General features: G+C 47.7%; 1 protein-coding gene across 1 annotated transcript in view; it reads right to left on the bottom strand.

Annotated features, from left to right (window-relative positions):
- The window catches only part of LOC139227644 (A disintegrin and metalloproteinase with thrombospondin motifs 7-like), a 182,576-nt gene that overhangs the window by 59,216 nt on the left and 103,189 nt on the right, over positions 1-20,171 (bottom strand). The window contains exons 13-15 of the mRNA XM_070858560.1: positions 18,644-18,777; positions 12,803-12,923; positions 3,336-3,580 (exon numbers count right to left, since the gene is read on the bottom strand). Coding sequence (XP_070714661.1) covers positions 3,336-3,580; positions 12,803-12,923; positions 18,644-18,777 — 500 coding nt within the window. The remainder of the gene's footprint in view (positions 1-3,335; positions 3,581-12,802; positions 12,924-18,643; positions 18,778-20,171) is intronic.

Genomic DNA, 20,171 nt, shown 5'->3' with positions numbered 1-20,171 from the left:
GGTATAAAAGAATACAAAAGCCAGGAGGTTTATGCTAAACTTATATAAAACACTGGTTCTGCCCCAGCTGGAGTATAGAGCCCAATTCTGGGCACCGCACTATAGGGTGGATGTCAAGGCCTTGGAGCGGGTGCAGAAAAGATTACATAAGAACATAAGAAATAGGAACAGGAGTAGGTCATTCGGCCCCTCGAACCTGCTCATGGCTGATCTGATCATGGACTCAGCTCCACTTCCCCGCCCGCTCCCCATAACCCCTTATCGGTTAAGAAACTGTCCATTTCTGTCTTAAATTTATTTAATGTCCCAGCTTCCACAGCTCTCTGAGGCAGCGAATTCCACAGATTTACAACCCTCAGAAGAAATTTCTCCTCATCTCTGTTTTAAATGGGCAGCCCCTTATTCTAAGACCATGCCTTCTAGTTCTAGTCTTCCCCATCAGTGGAAACATCCTCTCTGCATCCACCTTGTCAAGCATCCTTATAATCTTATACATTTCGATAAGATCACCTCTCATTCTTCTGAACTCCAATGAGTAGAGGCCCAACCTATTCAACCTTTCCTCATAAGTCAACCTCCTCATCCCCGGAACCTAGTGAACCTTCTCTGAACTGCCTCCAAAGCAAGTATATCCTTTCGTAAATATGGAAACCAAAACTGATGAGGGACTTCAGTGACGTGGAGAGACTGGAGAAGCTGGGGTTGTTCTCCTTGGAGCAGAGAAGGTTGAGAGGAGATTTGATCGAGGTGTTCAAAATCATGAGGGGTTTAAGAGTGAATAAATAAGGAGAAACTGTTCCCATTGGGGAAGGGTCGAGAACCAGAGGACACAGATTTAAGATGATTGGCAGAAGAACCAAAGGCGACATGAGGAAAACTTTTTTACGCAGCGAGTGGTTAGGATCTGGAATGTGCTGCCCGAGAGGGTGGTGGAGGCAGACTCAATTGTGGCTTCCAAAAGGGAGTTGGATAAGTACCTGAAGGAGAAAAAATTGCAGAAATAAGGGGAAAGAGCGGGGGGAGGGGGGAGTGGGACTGACTGGATTGCTCTTAGAAAGGGCCGGCGCAGACGCGATGGGCCGAATGGCCTCCGTCTGTGCTGTGACCATTCTGTGATTCTACAATATTGGGTTATTTCCATTACATTTATTGCAAGTCACAACGGAAAACTCATAATTTGTTGCTGATTAGTTAATCTTGTTTAGCGATCACGGGGATGCTGGTGTGGGGAGACAGAATGATCGCACTGTTTTAGTTCAGATGCTCAGCTGGGCTAAAGTTACAGAGAATTACATTGAATCTCCAGCACAGAAACAGGCCATTCGGCCCACTTGTCTATGCCGATGTTTATGCTCCACACGAGCCTCCTCCCACCCTACTTGGTGTTAGCCATGGCTCAGTGGGCAGCACACTTGCCTCTGAGTCCATAGGTTGTGGGTTCAAGTCTCACTCCAGGGACCGGAGCACAAAAATCTAAGCTGACACTCCCAGCTGAGGGAATGCTGCACTGTTAGAGGTGCCGTCTTTCAGGTGAGATGTTAAACCGAGGCCCCGTCCGCTCTCTCAGGTGGACGTAAAAGATCCCATGGCACTATTTCAAAGAAGAGCAGGGGAGTTATCGCCGGTGTCCTGGGGCCAATATTTATCTCTCAATCAACATCACTAAAACAGATTATCTGGTCATTATCACATTGCTGTGTGTGGGAGCTTGCTGTGCGCAAATTGGTTGCCACATTACAACAGTGACTGCACTCCAACAGTACTTCATTGGGTGTAAAGCGCTTTGAGATGCCTGGGCCCCAAGCTCTGGAACTCCCTCCCTAAACCTCTCCGCCTCTCTATCGCTCTTTCTTCCTTTAAGATGCTCGCTAAAACCTACCTCTTTAAACAAGCTTTTGGTCATCTGCCTTAATTTCTTCTGTGGCTCGGTGTCAAATTTATCTGTTTGTCTGTAACACTGATGGGAAGCGCCTTGGGATGTTTTACTACATTAAAGACGCTATATAAATAAAAGTTATTATTATTATGATATAAATCTAAGTCTTTCTTTTACTTCATCTCCCTTTATCAGCAGATCCTTCTATTCCTTTCCCCCTTGTGTGTTTATCCAGCCTCCCCTTACAGCCATCATGGATGGATGTTGTTGGGACAATGTTAAAGGATTTTACCTGGTGTCTATCCCCGGCTGTACCTGAACTGGGAGAGCTTCACATAGACAGCGGGAACAGTTCCATTTCCCTCGTGCTGACATCATTCATGTTGCAGACCATGACACTCACGCTGGAGAAGCTGTGTCGAGTAGGAAGCAATATGGGCTGCGAGGCAGCACTTGCTCATCAATGGCAAGTGAACAGCCAAAAATGGGAGTGGTGCATGTGCCCAGATCTCCATTAACTTGGTCTGGAATTACACAGGATATATGGCACAGAAACAGGCCGTTCGGCCCAACCAGTCCATGCCAGTGTTTATGCTCCACTCGAGCCTCCTCCCGTCTTTCCTCATCTAACTCTATCAGCATAACCCTCTATTCCCTTCTCCCTCATATGCTTGTCCAGCCTCCCCTCAAATGCATCGATACTATTCGCCTCAACCCCTCCCTGTAGCAGCGAGTTCCACATTCTCACCACTCTCTGGGTAAAGAAGTTTCGTCTGAATTCCCGATTGGATTTCTTGGTGACTATCTTATATTGATGGCCTCTAGTTATGCTCTTCCCCACAAGTGGAAACACTCTCTCTGTATCCACTCTATCGAAACCTTTCATCATTTTAAAGACCTCTATTAGGTCACCCCTCAGCCTTCTTTTTCCAAGAGAAAAGAGACCCAACCTGTTCATCCTTTCCCGATATGTATACCCTCGCAGTTCTGGTATAATCCTTGTAAATCTTCTCAGCACCCTCTCCAGTGCCTCTATATCCTTTTTATAATCTGGCGACCAGAACTGTACACAGTGCTCCAAGTGTGGTCTAACCAAGGTTCGATACAGGTTTAGCGTAACCTCTCTACTTTTCAATTCTATCCCTCTAGAAATAAACCCTAGTGCTTGGTTTGCTTTTCTTATGGCCTCGCTAACCTGCGTCGCACTTTTTAGGGACTGACTGTGTTATGTATGTAAACCTCACCAATGTGTAAGACTTGCCACCAGAGGGCACACCTGTGGGAGACCTAAGGGTCACCTGTGCACCCTGGGGCAAGCAGGTATAAAAGGTGATTCACCACGCTGCTTCCTCACTCTGGAGTTACAATAAAGAGACCAAGGTCACAACAGTTTGAGCTGACAATGTACAGTCTAACAGACTGCACAACCGATAAATACTGGAGGGGAATGCAGAATTACCTGAATCCACACCGGCTCCTTGGTCGGGCCCGGTGACGTCAGGTTCTCCAGGTTTCCGTTTCTTTCGTAGGTGAAGGTTGTCCCGGCCACCTTGTAGTCTCCGTTCCACTGGATTATCCAGCCGCCGTTTAAGAAATACTTCTCGGGATCGTCGCTCCGCAAGGCCAGGAAATTTCCTGCTTCCGCAACCTCCTCGATTCGAATCTCACGGGCACCTTCGGGAATCAGCCCGATGTCTACGTAACCTGCAGAGAAGGACATGGATGAGTCAAGGTGTGGGGTTGATTCAACGCCCATCCAGGGTTGCCAACTCCAACTGGGTTGGACAAATTCCTGGAGGTTTCATCACGACCTCCAACAGCCTCATTTAGTCAAACTTCAACATGACAAATGAGTCCCACGTGGGCAGAGGAAACGTTACAAGGACACCCTCAAAGCCTCCCTGATAAAGTGCAACATCCCCACCGACACCTGGGAGTCCCTGGCCAAAGACTGCCCTAAGTGGAGGAAGAGCATCCGGGAGGGCGCTGAGCACCTTGAGTCTCGTCGCCGAGAGCATGCAGAAAACAAGCGCAGGTAGCGGAAGGAGCGTGCGGCAAACCAGTCCCACCCACCCTTTCCTTCAACCACTGTCTGTCCCACCTGTGACAGAGACTGTAATTCCCATATTGGACTGTTCAGCCACCTGAGAACTCACTTTGAGTGGAAGCAAGTCTTCCTTGATTTCGAGGGACTGCCTGTGATGATAGTCAAACAACCTTTTTTTTACCGATTTCTAATATTTCGATAACTAATAAATTAAAGTGATCAAATTAAATGAAAGGTACACGATTTTTTCAAACCCCTCCTGTGGTTTCTCTCTTGGGTTTGCTCGGAGCGGTGTTCAGGAGATTAATTTTCAATTCCTGGAGACTCCAGGCCAGTCCTGGAGTGTTGGCAACCCACCACCACCTCTCTGCATCATCTAGGACGTTTGAGGGTTTGACCTCGCTGGTTTTATCTGTCTCCTACCTCAACCCCAAACCCTTGCTGAGTTAGGTATCAATGAACCATGCCAGTATTTTCTGCACCACTACGTGTGAAGCAATCACTCAATAAACTAGGTTCCATGCGCTTCTCCAATTCTGGCCTCTTGCGGATCCCCGACTTCCCTCACCCACCATTGGCCCCAAGTTACCTCACTAATCCTCTCTATTATGAATCCAAGCTGACGCTCCAGTGCAGTGCTGAGGGAGTGCTGCGCTGTCGGAGGTGCCGTCTTTCAGATGAGACGTTAAACAGAGGCCCCGTCTGCTCTCTCAGGTGGACGTAAAAAAATCCCACGGCACTATTTCGAAGAGGAGCGGTGTCCTGGGGCCAATATTTATCCCTCAATCAACATCACAAAAACAGATTATCTGGTCATTATCACATTGCTGTTTGTGGGAGCTTGCTGTGCGCAAATTGGCTGCCGCATTTCGCACATAACAATCGTGACTACACTCCAAAAGTACTTCATTGGCTGTAAAGTGCTTTGAGACGTCCGGTGGTCATGAAAGGCGCTATATAAATGCAAGTCTCTCTTTTTACCTCTCTCTCCTCCTTGAAGATGTTCCTTAGGCAGACAGGAAGCACAGAGTTGGAATAAACGGGTCCTTTTCAGAATGGCAGGCAGTGACTAGTGGGGTGCCGCAGGGCTCAGTGCTGGGACTCCAGCTATTTACAATATACATTAATGGTTTAAATGAAGGAATTGAGTGTAATATCTCCAAGTTTACAGATGACACTTAGCTGGGTGGCGGTGTGAGCTGTGAGGAGGATGCTAAGAAGCTGCAGGGTGACTTGGACAGGTTAGGTGAGTGGGCAAATGTATGGCAGATGCAGTATAATGTGGATAAGTGTGAGGTTATCCACTTTGGTAGCAAAAACACGAAGGCAGAATATTATCTGAATGGCGGCAGATTAGGAAAAGGGGAGGTGCAACGAGACCTGGGTGTCATGGTACATCAGTCATTGAAAGTTGACATGCAGGTACAGCAGGCAGTGAAAAAGGCAAATGGCATGTTGGCTTCATAGCGAGGGGATTTGAGTATAGGAGCAGGGAGGTCTTACTGCAGTTGTACAGGGCCTTGGTGAGGCCTCACCTGGAATATTGTGTTCAGTTTTGGTCTCCTAATCTGAGGAAGGACGTTCTTGCTATTGAGGGGGTGCAGTGAAGGTTCACCAGACTGATTTCCGGGATGGCAGGACTGACATATGAGGAGAGACTGGATTGACTGGGCCTGTATTCACTGGTGTTTAGAAAGATGAGAGGGGATCTCATAGAAACATATAAAATTCTGACGGGACTGGACAGGCTAGATGCGGGAAGAATGTTCCCGATGTTGGGGAAGTCCAGAACCAGGGGACACAGTCTAAGTATAAGGGGCAAGCCATTTAGGACCGGGATGATGAGAAACTTCTTCACTCAGAGAGTTGTTAACCTGTGGAATTCTCTACCGCAGAGAGTTGTTGATACCAGTTCGTTGGATATATTCAAGAGGAAGTTAGATATGGCCCTAATGGCTAAAGGGATCAAGGGGTATGGAGAGAAAGCAGGAGTGGGGTACTGAGGTGATGATCAGCCATGATCTTATTGAATGGTGGTGCAGCTCAAAGGGCCGAATGGCCTACTCCTGCACCTATTTTCTATGTTTCTATGTTTTAGAACCTACCTCTTTGACTAATTTTATTGTCACCCATCTGAAAGTCTCTTTTTTGGTTCAGTGTCAATTTTTTTCTGATTATGCTTCTGTGAAGATTTTACTGGAGTGAAGATGCTATATTATTGCGAGGCTGAGATCGATAGAATTTTGGGTTCTTGGGGAATCAAGGGATATGGAAATCGGATGGGAAAGTGGAGTTGAGGTCGATGATCGGCCATGATCTTACTGAATGGCGGAGCAGACTCTAAGGGCCGTATAGCCGACTCCTGCTCCTAATTCTTATGTTCTTATGCTGTTGTTGTAGGTTTAGTGCCTGGTTTTTTCAATTTATGCTGGTCATCACCTGCTCGACAAGTGCTCTTTGGGTTTCATATCATATTCAGTGATGTGTTAGCAAACGTACATATTTCCTCACTCATTGCACGATGCTCAATTTTCTCCCCAGGCACAATAATGCTATGTAAAATGCCCCAGAGGCAGTGAGAATACCCGTTCTGGGCCTATCTGAGTGATAATAACTCACTGGCTGCAGTAATCATGGAGGATCAGATTATGGAGGATTTAGTTGATATCTTGCAGAGTTGCAAATGAGGAGTGAAGCAGGTTCGCATTGCAGGAGATAATTGTACCAGGACCCAGTGACATGATTCAATCCTCATCTTAAAGTCATACATTCTGTGCTTATTTCTATATTTCCATTATAAATTCCCAAGTCCACATTTATAATGGGAATAGGCTATGTAAACATGTCATGCTCCCGCCAGTGGTGGAGCAATAGTGCCTCTATTGGAGGAAGGGTGTAATTACAGCATGACACATTGACCATAGGCAGTTTCCATTGATAAATGTTGATAATGGCAAAGGTTGACAGTAAGTATGCACAGATGTAAGATTCTTTAATATATTATATAGATAGATGTAAAACTAACAGAAATTACAAATCTGTTCATCAGGATTATATAGATCTATGACATACGAATAATGACAGACAGATAAAGACCACCTAGTCCATTGAGCCTGTCCCACACAATTGCGATACCTTGTGCATCGCAACTTATACACTGCACCCCACCCCAAACCCTGTGATCTCCGGAGGGAGGCAAAAAAACCAGCTAAAAAACCCAGGCCAATTTAGGACAAAGAAATTCCGGGAAATTCTTCTCCGACCCATCTAGGCGATCGAAACTAGTCCAGGAGATCACTCCGGCCTTGAATTCCCTGCAGTACCTACCTTCTGTAAGAGGTGATCTCCGCCACAGCCAGAAACAAATCCAGCTTTTGCTTGAAGGAATTCAGTGAGTCTGCATCCACCAGATGAAACGGCAACTTGTTCCAGAGATCCAGCATTCTCTGGGAAAAGAACCACCTCCTGACGTCTAACCGAGATCTAGCCCCATACAACTTAAATGTGTGCCCTCTGGTACTGCCTAACCTATTTAATTGAAATAAACAGTCAGCTGGAACACTGTCTATTCCCTTCATTATCTTATAATCCTCAATCAGATCGCCCCTGAGTCTACGCTGCTCTCAGGTGTAGAGTCCCAACTCTTTTAGCCGATCGCGATAACCAAGATACTTTAGACTTGGACTCCCGCTAATTTCTTTTGTCACAAAGAGTGGTGCATTCATCAATGGCAAAATCATGGGCCAGTCTTGGAACGCTCTCATGAGTGGAATAAAGTTGGTGCGAAACTGCCGAAGAGGCAGCTCAGTAACCAGAGGACACAGATTTATGGTGATTGACAAAAGAACCAGCAGGAGGTGAAAGAGGAGAATGCTTTTATGCAGCGAGTTGTTGTGATCTGGAACACGCTGCCTGGAAGGGCAGTGGGAGCAGATTCAATATTAACTTTCAAACAGGATAAATACTTGATGGGGAAAAATTTGCTGGGCTGTGGGGAGAGAGCGGGGTGGTGGGGGGGAGTGGGATTAATTGCATCGCTCTTTCAGAGAGCCAGCACAGGCACGATGAGCTGAATGGCCTCCTTCAGTGCTGTATTGTTCTAAGATTCTATAATTCTGAGACAATACTCTGCTCATACAACATGTTGACTTAATTTTCTGTGTAAAGTTATTAGTTAAATCCAAAAACACTAAGTTTCGTTGAGTGGTTTTTGCTGGAATGTATGTTACATCTGCCGAGTATTGATTGAAGCTGGATATGTTTGTGTCTTTCTGCAGAGCATTTGGAAGTTGAGGACATATTGTGGTCAGATGTCACATGTCTAATAGCTGTGTGATCGGAGGCCAGCCCCATCAGGGCGACAATGCACAGTAGAAGCAGTTTATTTCGGGACAGCTCGGTGGAGATGGGGTTCAGTTGAGAAGATCGACGAGGAAACGGAAACCAACCAGGCAGGATATTGATAACTGGGAATATCAAGATCTTAGGAAGAAAGCTAACACGAAGACGGATGTAAGGGTTTCAAGGAAACTCAAGACGACAGAGGTCAGGAATCTTGGGCTACACGCCCTAAAAACAGAAATTCCCCAAGATGGTCTCCGGAGTCAAACAAGATTATAGAAAACAGGCACAGCCAGCCAACGGCAAAGAAATGGAGGTCGGAGCAGGAGGAAGCTAAAAGCTCACACTATGATACTCAGGCTCAGCAGTTGAATTTGTAAAATTGTAATCATGATCAGTAATCTTTTGAAATATTGTATAAATACCTTGCTTCTAAAAAAAAATGGGGAAACAGTATCATGTATGCACCAGTGAGTATGCTCACAGGTTTGTCGAGCTGTTGCATTGGGAGTGGCTTAGCCAGTCACGTGATGTTCACAAGACTCAATAAAACCCCAGTCAGTTGGGTCTAGGTCATCCACGATGAGGTATGCAGTTGTGAGCCTAGTGGATGAACTGGTAACGTGTAGTGTGATTGTAAACCTTTGTTAATAAACCAACTAGTTCTTAATACCAATGTGGTCCTGTGAATTTTTAAGCAAAGAACCCATTGAGCAAATACATTGCGGGTGGAAATCAATCTCTCCCGATTAACCAGCCATCCCACCAAACAGAATCTCTCTCAGCTTGTCCTGCCACCGTCAAAGATTTGTGTAAAGTGAATCCCCAGATCTCTCTGTCCCTGCATCCCCTTTAAAATTGCACCGTTTAGTTTATTCTGCCTCTCATCAACTTTCCTTCCAAAATTATAAACTTGAGTTATTGATAAGATATAGGTTCTTCTATGGAGTTGTTTTTAACTTGTTTTCTCACCCCTCCATGGCCTCGTCCCTCCCTATCTCTGTAATCTCCTCCAGCCCCACAACCCCCCGAGATGTCTGCACTCCTCTAATTCTGCTCTCTTGAGCATCCCTGATTATAATCGCTCCAGCATTGGTGACCGTGCCTTCTGTTGCCTGGGTCCCAAGCTCTGGAACTCCTTCCCTAAACCTCTCTGCCTCTCTACCTCTCTTTCCTCCTTTAAGATGTTCCTTAAAACCGACTTCCTGCGCTAATTTCTCCTTATGTGGCTCGGTGTCAAATTTATTTGTTTTGTCTTATAACATCCTGTGAAGCGCCTCGGGACGTTTTATTATGTTAAAGGCGCTATATAAATACAAGTTGTTGTTGTTGTTTTGGTGTAATCATGTAATGCGATATAAAAAGTAACGAACTGTGAGGAGAATTGGGTTTTGAAGGGTTCGAGCCCAGAAGTATAAGGTGCTCGAGTGCCCAACGCACATCCCTGGTGTGTGCCTGTACTGTTTTAAGGGTATGCTTAAGTACTATGACATGTCCTACATATTTAATAACTCTACGAATGTTTGACCTCAACGTAGGATTACATCGGATATACGGCACAGATAAACAGGCCATTCGGCCCAACCAGTCCATGCCGGTGTTTATGCTCCACTCGAGCCTCCTCCCGTCTTTCCTCATCTAAATCTATCAGCATAAACCTCTATTCCCTTCTCCCTCATATGCTTGTCTAGCCTCCCCTTAAATGCATCGATACTATTCGTCTAAACCACACCCTGTGGCAGCGAGTTCCACATTCTCACCACTCTCTGGGTAAAGAAGTTTCTTTTGAATTCCCGATTGGATTTCTTGGTGACGATCTTATATTGATGGCCTCTAGTTATGCTCTTCCCCACAAGTGGAAACATTCTCTCTGTATCCACTCTATCTAAACCTTTCATCATTTTAAAGACCTCGATTCGGTCACCCCTCAGCCTTCTATTTTCAAGAGAAAAGAGACCCAGCCTGTTCATCCTTCCCTGATAGGTATACCATGTTGATTCTTGAAACGTTGAGGTCTGTGGAGGAAGAACTGGAACATCTAATCATAAATAAATTCCTCTTCTCTAACAGTTTCATGCTGTGACCTTGCGCTTACTCGGAAGCTGATGTGGAAATAGCCAAACACGGTTCACGCAGGACTTTGGCAGCCGACAGAGAGAGGAGATTGTGACGCGGTCAGTCTGGGTTGCATCCAGGCAGGGTTTCAGGGAAACCAAACTTGCTGCTCACAGTCGAGCAGCTGACTTTCTTGGCCGACGAGCAGATACTGAATTACATTTGCAAATTTCACATCCCACTTGCTTGTTGAAACCCAATGTTCTTTCTATTGTGATTGGCTGAATTTTATATCAGCGTCACCATTCTGATAGCAGTTCAGTTAGTCGTTCACATGACATTGAAATTAATAAGAGGCCGAAATAGGCAAAGCTTTAGAGGCTATCTCTACATCCGCTCTGCTGGAATGAAAAATGGGAACTTTTAATCTGCACTAATTAGAAAAGGCAAATCATTCAGAACTTCCTCACAGCAGACAAATGCAAGATTCAATTTACACCTAAACCAAGACAGAGATGTCGGCATTGGGGGTAAAAATACAATTTCAAAAAAGTGTTACTTTTTTTTATTTTTTCTGTGAGCTACACAGGTGAGATATATATTTTTTTCAATCAATAGTTGCAAATACAAGCATCTACCCAGTGTTCTTAGCCTTTGTTGCTGTTATATTGCACACTGCTTTTTCCCTTTTCTGAAGTGGGGACTTGAGACACACTGGTGGGTTGAGCAGACGGAGCCTAACTGAATCAGTGACATGCTGTACCTGGTCCGGGGAGCACAGCTCTGACACTGGGTGACGGAGTTTGAAACTGGAGAAGCTGGGGTCATTCTCCTTGGAGCAGAGAAGGTTGAGAGGAGATTTGATCGAGGTGTTCAAAATCATGGGGGGTCTGGACAGAGTAGATAGAGAGAAACTGTTCCCATTGGTGGAAGGGTGGAGAACCAGAGGTCACAGATTTAAGGTGATTGGCAGAAGAACCAAAGGCGACATGAGGGAAAACTTTTTTACGCAGCGAGTGGTTAGGATCTGGAACGCACTGCCTGAGAGGGTGGTGGAGGCAGACTCAATCGTGGCTTTCAAAAGGGAGTTGGATAAATACCTGAAGAAAAAAGATTTGCAGGGCTGTGGGGAAAGGGCGGGGGAGTGGGACTGGCTGAGGTGCTCTTGCAGAGAGCTGGCACGGGCTCGACGGGCCGAATGGCCTCCTTCTGTGCTGTAACTGTTCTATGGTTCTATGATTCTAAGTCTTCCGTTTCCTCATACTGGTATCACTCACCTTGATCAGCACAAAAAAAATACACCAGTGTTCAGGTACATAGGAACAGGAGGAGGCCATTCAGCCCCTCGAGCCTATACCGCCATTCAATATCATGGCTGGTCCGTGTCTTAATTCCATTCACCTGCCCTGGCTCCATATCATTTTATACCCTTCTCTATTGAGCTCAGATTGAAAATTATTAACTGAGCGAGCAGCTACTGTTTCTGTGGGAGAGAGTTCCATACTTCTAATACCCCTTGCGAGAAGAAATGTTTCCCAACCTCTCTTTTGAACGGCCTGGCTTGGATTTAAAGGTTATGTCCCCTTGTCCTGGACTCCCCCCACCGAGAATCAGAGAAATTCATGGCACAGAAGGAGGTTATTTTGGCCCATTTTTCCACCAGCGGAAAAAAATTTCTATTTATCTACTCTATCAAAATCCTATAAACCTCAATCTAATCACCCACTTAACCTTCTATAGTCCAGGAATACACACCTAGTTTATGTAATCGCTCCTCAAAATCTAACCCTTGGAGCCCAGGTAACATTCTGGAAATCTGAGGTCTGATCCACGGTTGTGAGTTCAACCGGAGCTGTGGTTAATCTCCCTCCCCTTTCAGGCCACAGTCAGGTACTCGCTCTGGGGGAGTGGCCTAAACAGGAACTTCAGAAAGGTAATAACCATGTGCCAGACCCAAGGCCTTTATATATAGATGGATGAATGTCATTGATATACAACACAGTACTGAGACTGGATTATCCTAACTCGCACCGAGTCCCACTCACCCTTTCACCCCTTATGCTCGCTGACCTACACTGACTTCCAGTCCCCAACATATCTCGATTTAAAAATTCTCATCCCCGTGCTCAAATCCCTCCATGGCGTCAGCCCCTCCCTACCTCTGTAACCTCCTCCAGCCCCTACAAGCTCCGAGATCTCCGCGCTCCTCCAATTCTGGCATCTTGTGCATCATCCATCATCCCCTAATCCGTGCCTTCAGCTGCCGAGGCCCCAAGCTCTGGAATTCCCTCTCTCCACCGCTCTCTCCTACTTTAAGGCGCTAAGACCTATCTCTTTCACCCAGCTTTTGGTCACCTGTCCTAATATCTCCTCTGTGGCTCGGTGTCAAGTATTGTCTGATTACGCTCCTGTGAAGTGCATTGGGACGTTTTACCAGGTGATGGGTGCTATATAAATGCTGTTGAAAGTACAGAACATCTTACCCAGTCCTTCACTTTTATCAAATGTCTTCTTTACTGTTTCACAGGTGGATCCGTTCCCTTGGCAGACTCCGCAACGATCTTCCAAAGCATTGGAATCAATTTCGTAATCGCAACCTACATTCTGAAACAGAAAATCCCAGTCAGCGCTTTCCCTGGCGGGGGCCTCGATCTCTGGAGTTTTACATCGGCAAGTTCAAGACAACTCACCTCCTCGCAGTTGCTGTTAGGATCAAAGTTAATTAACTTGGGCCGAAACTATTTGTTCCTACGAACTTCTAACAAACCTGACTATGCCTTGTCATTTACATTTCAATAGTTTCAGTTTTAGGGGGAAAGATTCGGTTGGATAGCGCCCCCACCCTCGCGAGGGTTTGCACCAGCGAGTGTCGACAGTCACGCCGCGTGGTAACTTCAGTGTGCCGTTACCGGCGGCGCTGAGGAGTATCGCCTGGGAGCGCCGCACCGCGCCGGTGTGCAATGGGTAGCGCCACGGGAGCAAACTTTGGTTTGCTCGTCACCCGTAGCGCCCCCTAGTGACTCCGCCGGAGAATGTCTGGCACGCGGAGCTGTCCCGCGGCGCAAAGTGAAGGCGTGACTGCGTCAGGTAAGTTTTTGTAATTTTTCTTTTTTCGATTTAACCTTATTTGTACTGGGAATTTTGAATTTGTGAATTTTGGTCTGATGTGTGTTTTTGCAGGGACGCCTCTCTCAGGGCGCTACGAAGCCGGCTCTCTAGCGCGGGATCTTTAGTTGCTCACCCGGCCTAGGGCCCTGAGAGATGTGGAACGCCTCCCTCAGCGCCCCGCCCCACTCTCAGGGCGCAAACACTGAATTTTGCTGGGCCTGGCGCTAAAAATCTTCTGCCGCTAAATTTAGCTCCCGGGTGATATTAGCGCCTCAGGGGCCCTGCAACTGAATCTCTAGCCCTTAATGTTTCTTTCCATTAAAACTCAATTTGATTGAGCGGTGTGTAGATTTCACTCTTCTCATCAGTCAGATTAAGTGAGTTACTTTAACAGGCCTCCCCCACTCAGTGACCAAAAGCTGAATCGAACAGTTCTCGCCGAGCATGTCTCCGCAAGATCCCGCAAATCCCCTGGGAGGACAGACGCAGCAACGTTAGCGTCCTCGACCAGGCCAACATCCCCAGCATCGAAGCACTGACCACACTCCATCAGCTTTGCTGGGCAGGCCACATGGTTCACATGCCAGACACGAGACTCCCTAAGCAAATGCTTTATGTGGAGCTCCTTCACGGCAAACGAGCGAAAGGTGGGCAGCGGAAACGTTACAAGGACATCCTCAAAGCCTCCCTGGTAAAGTACGACATCACCATTGATACCTGGGAGTCCCTGGCCGAAGACCGCCCGAACTGGAGAAAGTGCATCCGGGAGGGCATTGAGCTCTTCGAGTCTCAACGCAAAGAGCGTGAAGAGGTCAAGCGCAGGCAGTGGAAGGAGCACGTGGCAAACCAGCCCCACCCATCCCTTCCCTCCACGAATGTCTGTCCCACCTGTGACAGGGTCTGTGGTTCTCGTATTGGACTGTTCAGCCACCAAAGAACTCACTTCAGGAGTGGAAGCAAGTTTTCCTCGATTCCAAAGGACTGCCTATGATGATGATGATGATCCTATTTTAATTTAATTCCAAAGGGATAGAATCAACTGAGCGATTCACTCCCCGAGTTCACACCACTAAACACACCATCCCGATTTGGAAATATATCGGCCGTTCCTTCATCGTCGCTGGGTCACAATCCTGGAACTCCCTCCCTAACAGCGCTGTGGGAGCACCTGCACCACACGGACTGCAGCGGTTCAAGGTGGCGGCTCACCACCACCTTCTCAAGGGGCAATTAGAGACGGGCAATAAATGCCAGCCTTGCCAGCGACGCCCACATCCTAGGAACGAATAAATAAAAAACAAACGCGTCTCCCTTATCTTGGCGGCAGAACCATCGACCCATCGCAAAAAACAATCGAGATTAGGGCTATTACCCCATCCCCCTCACTAACCCACCTGGTTAGTTCCACTCGAGCTAAATCTCGGGATGGCAATGTCGCTCCAGCTGACGACAATGAAATCAGCGCCGACTTGGTACTGAGGCTGGTACATTGACAGTCAGTATGGGCCGTCCACTCACTGCATCAACCAGTCAGCCCACTGACAAAGCCAAACAGCACGAGCACATTTCCTGCAATGCTGCCCACAGGTGATCCTGGCTTATGAAGCACACTCGTGTAGTTCAGCTGCTAACCAGGCCTGCGCCTTTAAGGCTACTTGCACTAAATGGACAAATGGAGGTAACCACAGACCCATCGGGGTCAATCAATGGGGCAGATGTAACTGGTCACAAAATTCAATGGCTGTCTGGATATTTTTTTTATTCATAAAATCATAAAGGGTTTAAGAATAAATAGAGAGAAACTGTTCCCAATGGCTGAAGGGTCGGTAACCAGAGGCGATTGGCAAAAGAACCCGAGGCGACATGAGGAAAAACATTTTTACGCCACGAGTGGTTAGGATCTGGAATGCGCTGTGTGAGAGGGTGGTGGAGGTGGTTCAATAGTCGCCTTCAAAGGGGAATTGGATAAATACTTGAAGGAGAAAAAAATTGGCGGGATATGGGGAAAGAGCGGGGGAGGGGAACTGACTGAGTCGCTCTTCCAAAGCGCCGGCGTGGACTCGATGGGCCGAATGGCCTCCTTCTGTGCTCTACTATTCTAGGAGGGGCGAAAGTTCAGGGCCCAGGGGCAGCACGGGCCAGCCCACACTGCGATATGTGTGCGCACTAGGTCCGTGCAGCAAAGCTGGTTAACCCTTGCCACTGGACCAAGACCTAGCTCTGTCGAGCCCGTGTGGTGGCTGGTGTGCAACGGTCACCCCACATTAAAAAAATCCACGCACAGGCATCTTCCACCCTTCAGGATGTAGTTTGGGATCCGGAATATTAGGTCTTTCATTGAAACACCTGTGAACTCATTCCTTTTTGGTGAGGAAGCAAGTCATCCTCGATACAAGGGACCGCCTAAGAAGACTATTCTATGCTTCTGTTGTGTGACATCCAGAGTGTGACAAACACACACCAGATACAGGACAGATATTGCACGCACACACAAGGGCACCAGTTGGCAAATCTCTTGGGTCGGCTTCCTTTAATGGGGAAGATCCCACTCGGGCCGCTCACTGGCTCTTACATTGCAAACGGCGCGCGTGCGCAGAAATCTTAACGGAGCTGCACATTGACGGAAACAGGGCCCGCAGAAGCAAGCGCAGCTTACCGGGGCCATTGCTGCTGACTCCAGCATGATTGTGACATCCAGCTGCTAGGCTGACCTGCCCCTTTAAGCCAACTGTTTCGAGTACTCCGACGGGAAGGGGGTCCAAATTAACAAGTGGAGCCAATTAGCGAATGGCTGTAAACCGGCGGGGTCACTTAGAGGGGAGTTAGTTGCTCACAGACTTTAGCTTCCAGGTCAATGATTGACTTTATTTCCCCTTCAGACACACTGGGCGAGAAATTCGCTTCCGCCGCGCTCCCCGCTAGGGGTGCCAATGCGACGCAAACATTTTCTCACCAGGGTGCGCAGGGGCCGCCTCCCGAGAAATTCCGCGGGAGTTAGCGGGGGCTCAAACCAGCAGCGCCCAGCTCCGACCCATTACAACAGTGACCACTCTTCAAAAGTACTTCATTGGATGTGAAGCGCTGTGGGACGTCCGGTGGTCTTGAAAGGCGCTGTATAAATGCAAGTCTTTCTTTCTGATGGTTGCCAGGAGCACGGAAGGCCTCACAGTTCATGCAAAGGTGTAGAAGAGAAATGGCATCACCTTTGCCTGCTCGCCGTTTGACCTTCTGCATACCAGGAACATTGTTCCAGGCGATGCCAACGCCTGAACAACAGGTTGTCATCTGTTTTTTCTCTTCTCAGGCCGTCCCTCGGAGTCGAGGATGACTTGCTTCCACACTAACACGAGTTCTCAGGTGACTGATGAGACCAATACGGGATCTACAGTCTCTGTCACAGGTGGGGCAGATGGTGGTTGGAGGGACGGGTGGGTGGGGTGTTTGGGTTGTTGTGCGCTCCTTCCGCTATTTTTGTTATGTTGATTGAGGGATAAATATTGGCCCCAGAACACCGGGGATAACTCCCCTGCTCATCTTCGAAATAGTGACATGGGAGCTTTTACGTCCACCTGAGAGAGCAGACGGGGCCTTGGTGTAACGTCTCGTCCAAAAGACAACACCTCCGACAGTGCAGCGCTCCCTCAGCACTGAGAGTGTCAGCCTGGATTTATGTGCTCAACCTCTGGAGTTGGACTTGAACCCACAACCTCCTGACTCCGAGGTGCGAGTGCTGCCCACTGAGCCACGGCTGACAGAATCATCTCGGATGGATCCAGCATTCCACGACTAGAGCTATTTGGCCTTATGAATGGAAGATGAAAGTTGTGCCTCCAAGCCTACGATCCCTTCTGGGACGAGGAGCCCCCACACTGCATCTACAGTCAGAAACACCAGACCATCGAAATCAAAGTCTGGTGCCCGACTAGAACTGATAGGCCCCTGAGCTGAAGTTGCTGAAGCTATTTGGGGCTGAATGTTTTCTTGAATACTTTTCGATTAGAGAGGTGACCAATTCTACAAGTGAGTAAGAGAATAGCAGAACTGATATTCCCAGGGACTCTGTGCTGAAGAGGTTGAACCGTCCTTTGATTTTTAGAAATGTGTGGAAGAGATATCACCAGCAGCTCGAAGAAAAAGAGCTGTTGTTGGGAGACCCATTTAGCAGCAGTTGTTAAACTGAAGATTGGGCCCATTCTCCAGACACTTCATAGACACTTGACATTCAGACGGTTACGGGTCAATTGTACAATCTGGGATCCTGACAGCTAACCGCTACTCCCTGTCGTCCCCCGCTCGCTCGGGTGAGAAAGCGCTTTCATGCTGTTTTTGCTGCGAATTAAGCACCACTTTGTGCAATAATTGCAGTGCAGATTTGCAATGTAGATCATATCAATCGCACAAAGGAAATCACAACACAGGATCAATGGAGGAGCTGGGCTGGAAAGCCTTGTTATGACAATCTCTTCAGTCAGGGACAATTGGCCATACGCTGCTGCCCATACCCAGCATATCCTCACTGCAACTATCTTCTGTGCACTCTCTCGCGCTCACCATTGCCTAAGTTACCACGTCTGATCACTGATTTTTGTAAAATATTTCTTTGTTTTCGCACTTTCCACTGCAAGATTTACTCAATTGAAAGTAAGAAAGACTTGCATTTATATAGCGCCTGTCATGACCACCGGACGTCCCAAAGCGCTTTACAACCAATGAAGTACTTTTGGAGTGTAGTCACTGTTGTAATGTGGGAAATGCGGCAGCCGATTTGCGCACAGCAAGCTCCCACAAACAGCAATGTGATAATGACCAGATAATCTGTTTGTGTTATGTTGATTGAGGGATAAATATTGGCCCCAGGACACCGGGGATAACTTCCCTGCTCTTCTTCGAAATAGTGCCATGGGATCTTTTACATCCACCTGAGAGAGCAGACGGGGCCTCGGTTTAATGTCTCATCTGAAAGATGGCACCTCCGACAGTGTAGCGCTCCCTCAGCACTGCACTGGGAGTGTCAGCCTGGATTTTTGTGCTCAAGTCCCTGGAGTGGGCCTTGAACCCACAACCTTCTGACTCAGAGGCGGGAGTGCTGCCCACTGAGCCATGGCTGACACAGTCAGGGTCAATGTTGCGAGCCCAGTGATCACGCTACCGGGGCCTCAGACTGCATCGTATTATTTCCACACCTCAATGTGCCGCTGTTTTAACTCGCTCCATACCTTGCAGATTCCATTGATGCACATGTCCCGGCTGGTGTTTCCCTCAAAACAAGGCGTCCCGTCAATCACAGCGTCCAGCATCTTCTCCGAAAAGTAACCGTCGACAGGCCGGCAGTGCAGCTCGCAGGGATTAACTGAGGGCACAGACACAGCACGGGCAAAATTAAACCCACACAATCCCAGCGCTAATCAAGATCCACATGTGTGCACAAATCGATGAAGGTGACAGGGCAGATTGAGAAAACGGTTACAAAGGCTTACGGGATCCTGGGCTTCATAAATAGAGGTATAGGGGCCGAAACTGATCAACTCACCGCCCACTGCTGCCGACATCCCTCTGTTGATGCCAGTTCGTTAGATATATTCAAAAAGGAGTTAGATATGGCCCTTACAGCTAAAGGGATCAAGAGGTATGGAGAGAAGTCAGGAATGGGGTACTGAAGTTGCAATGTTAGGGGTACGGTAGCATAGTGGTTATGTTACTGGACCAGGAATCCCGAGCCCTGGACTAATGATCCGGAGACACAAGTTCAAATCCCACCACGGCAGCTGGGGAATTTAAATTCAGTTAATTAAATAAATCTGGAATTAAAAAGCTAGTATCAGTAATGGCGCCCATGGAACTAATGGATTGTCTGAAAACTGGTTCACTAATGCCGTTTAGGGAAGGAAATCTGCCATCCTTACCTGGTCTGGCCTCTATGTGACTCCAGACCCACAGCAATGTCGTTGACTCTGAAATGGCCCAGCGAGACACTTAGTTGTTCACAACCGCTACAAATAATTATGATCAGCCATGATCATATTGAATGGTGGTGCAGGCTCGAAGGGCTGAATGGCCTACTCCTGCACCTATTTTCTATGTTTCTATGTAACAGCCGCCCAGTGCCACTTTTGAGGTGCGCTGGAGGGGGAAGAGTCGCCGGGAAACGCCCGCCGATGTCAGCGTACGGCCAAGTGGCGTAAACTGATTCCCGCCCGCCGAGATGCCAGATTGATGGGGGCGGACCGCTGGCTGGAGGCTGGTCTGTCCCCGACGGTAAGTAGGAAGTTTGTGAAAAAAGAGTTAGTGAACATTTTTTATTTGTTTTTTTGCACAGGAAGGTCTTCCGATAGTTTTATTATTTTTTGTTAATGGTTTTTATTTTTAGGTCTTCGACCCTCCGTGGGCCCGACTCCATCCTTGGCGGCACTTGCGGCAAGCGCCTCTGCCGCCGAGAATGCAACCTCCCGCCAGCTGCCGCCCAGATTGGGGGCGTAAGTCTCTCATTTGCCACCCGCCGACCTTCGAGGGACTTTGGTGACGAAAACCCCGCCGAAAGTACTGTCCGGTACCTCGCCGGCCATTGCCGGCACTTGGGCAATACTTGGGCGGGTAAGGGCCTTGACCATAGGGTACAAAAGTGTGGAAATTAGGATGAACCTGTATAAAACATTGGTTTGGTCCGAACTGGAGTATTGTGTCCATTTCTGGGCACCACACTTTAGGAAGGATGTGAAGGCCTTGGAGAGGGTGCAGAAAGTATTG

Source organism: Pristiophorus japonicus, chromosome 17, assembly GCF_044704955.1.
Source record: "Pristiophorus japonicus isolate sPriJap1 chromosome 17, sPriJap1.hap1, whole genome shotgun sequence".
NCBI lineage: Eukaryota > Metazoa > Chordata > Chondrichthyes > Pristiophoridae > Pristiophorus > Pristiophorus japonicus.
This window is presented reverse-complemented; position numbering and strand designations above follow the sequence as displayed.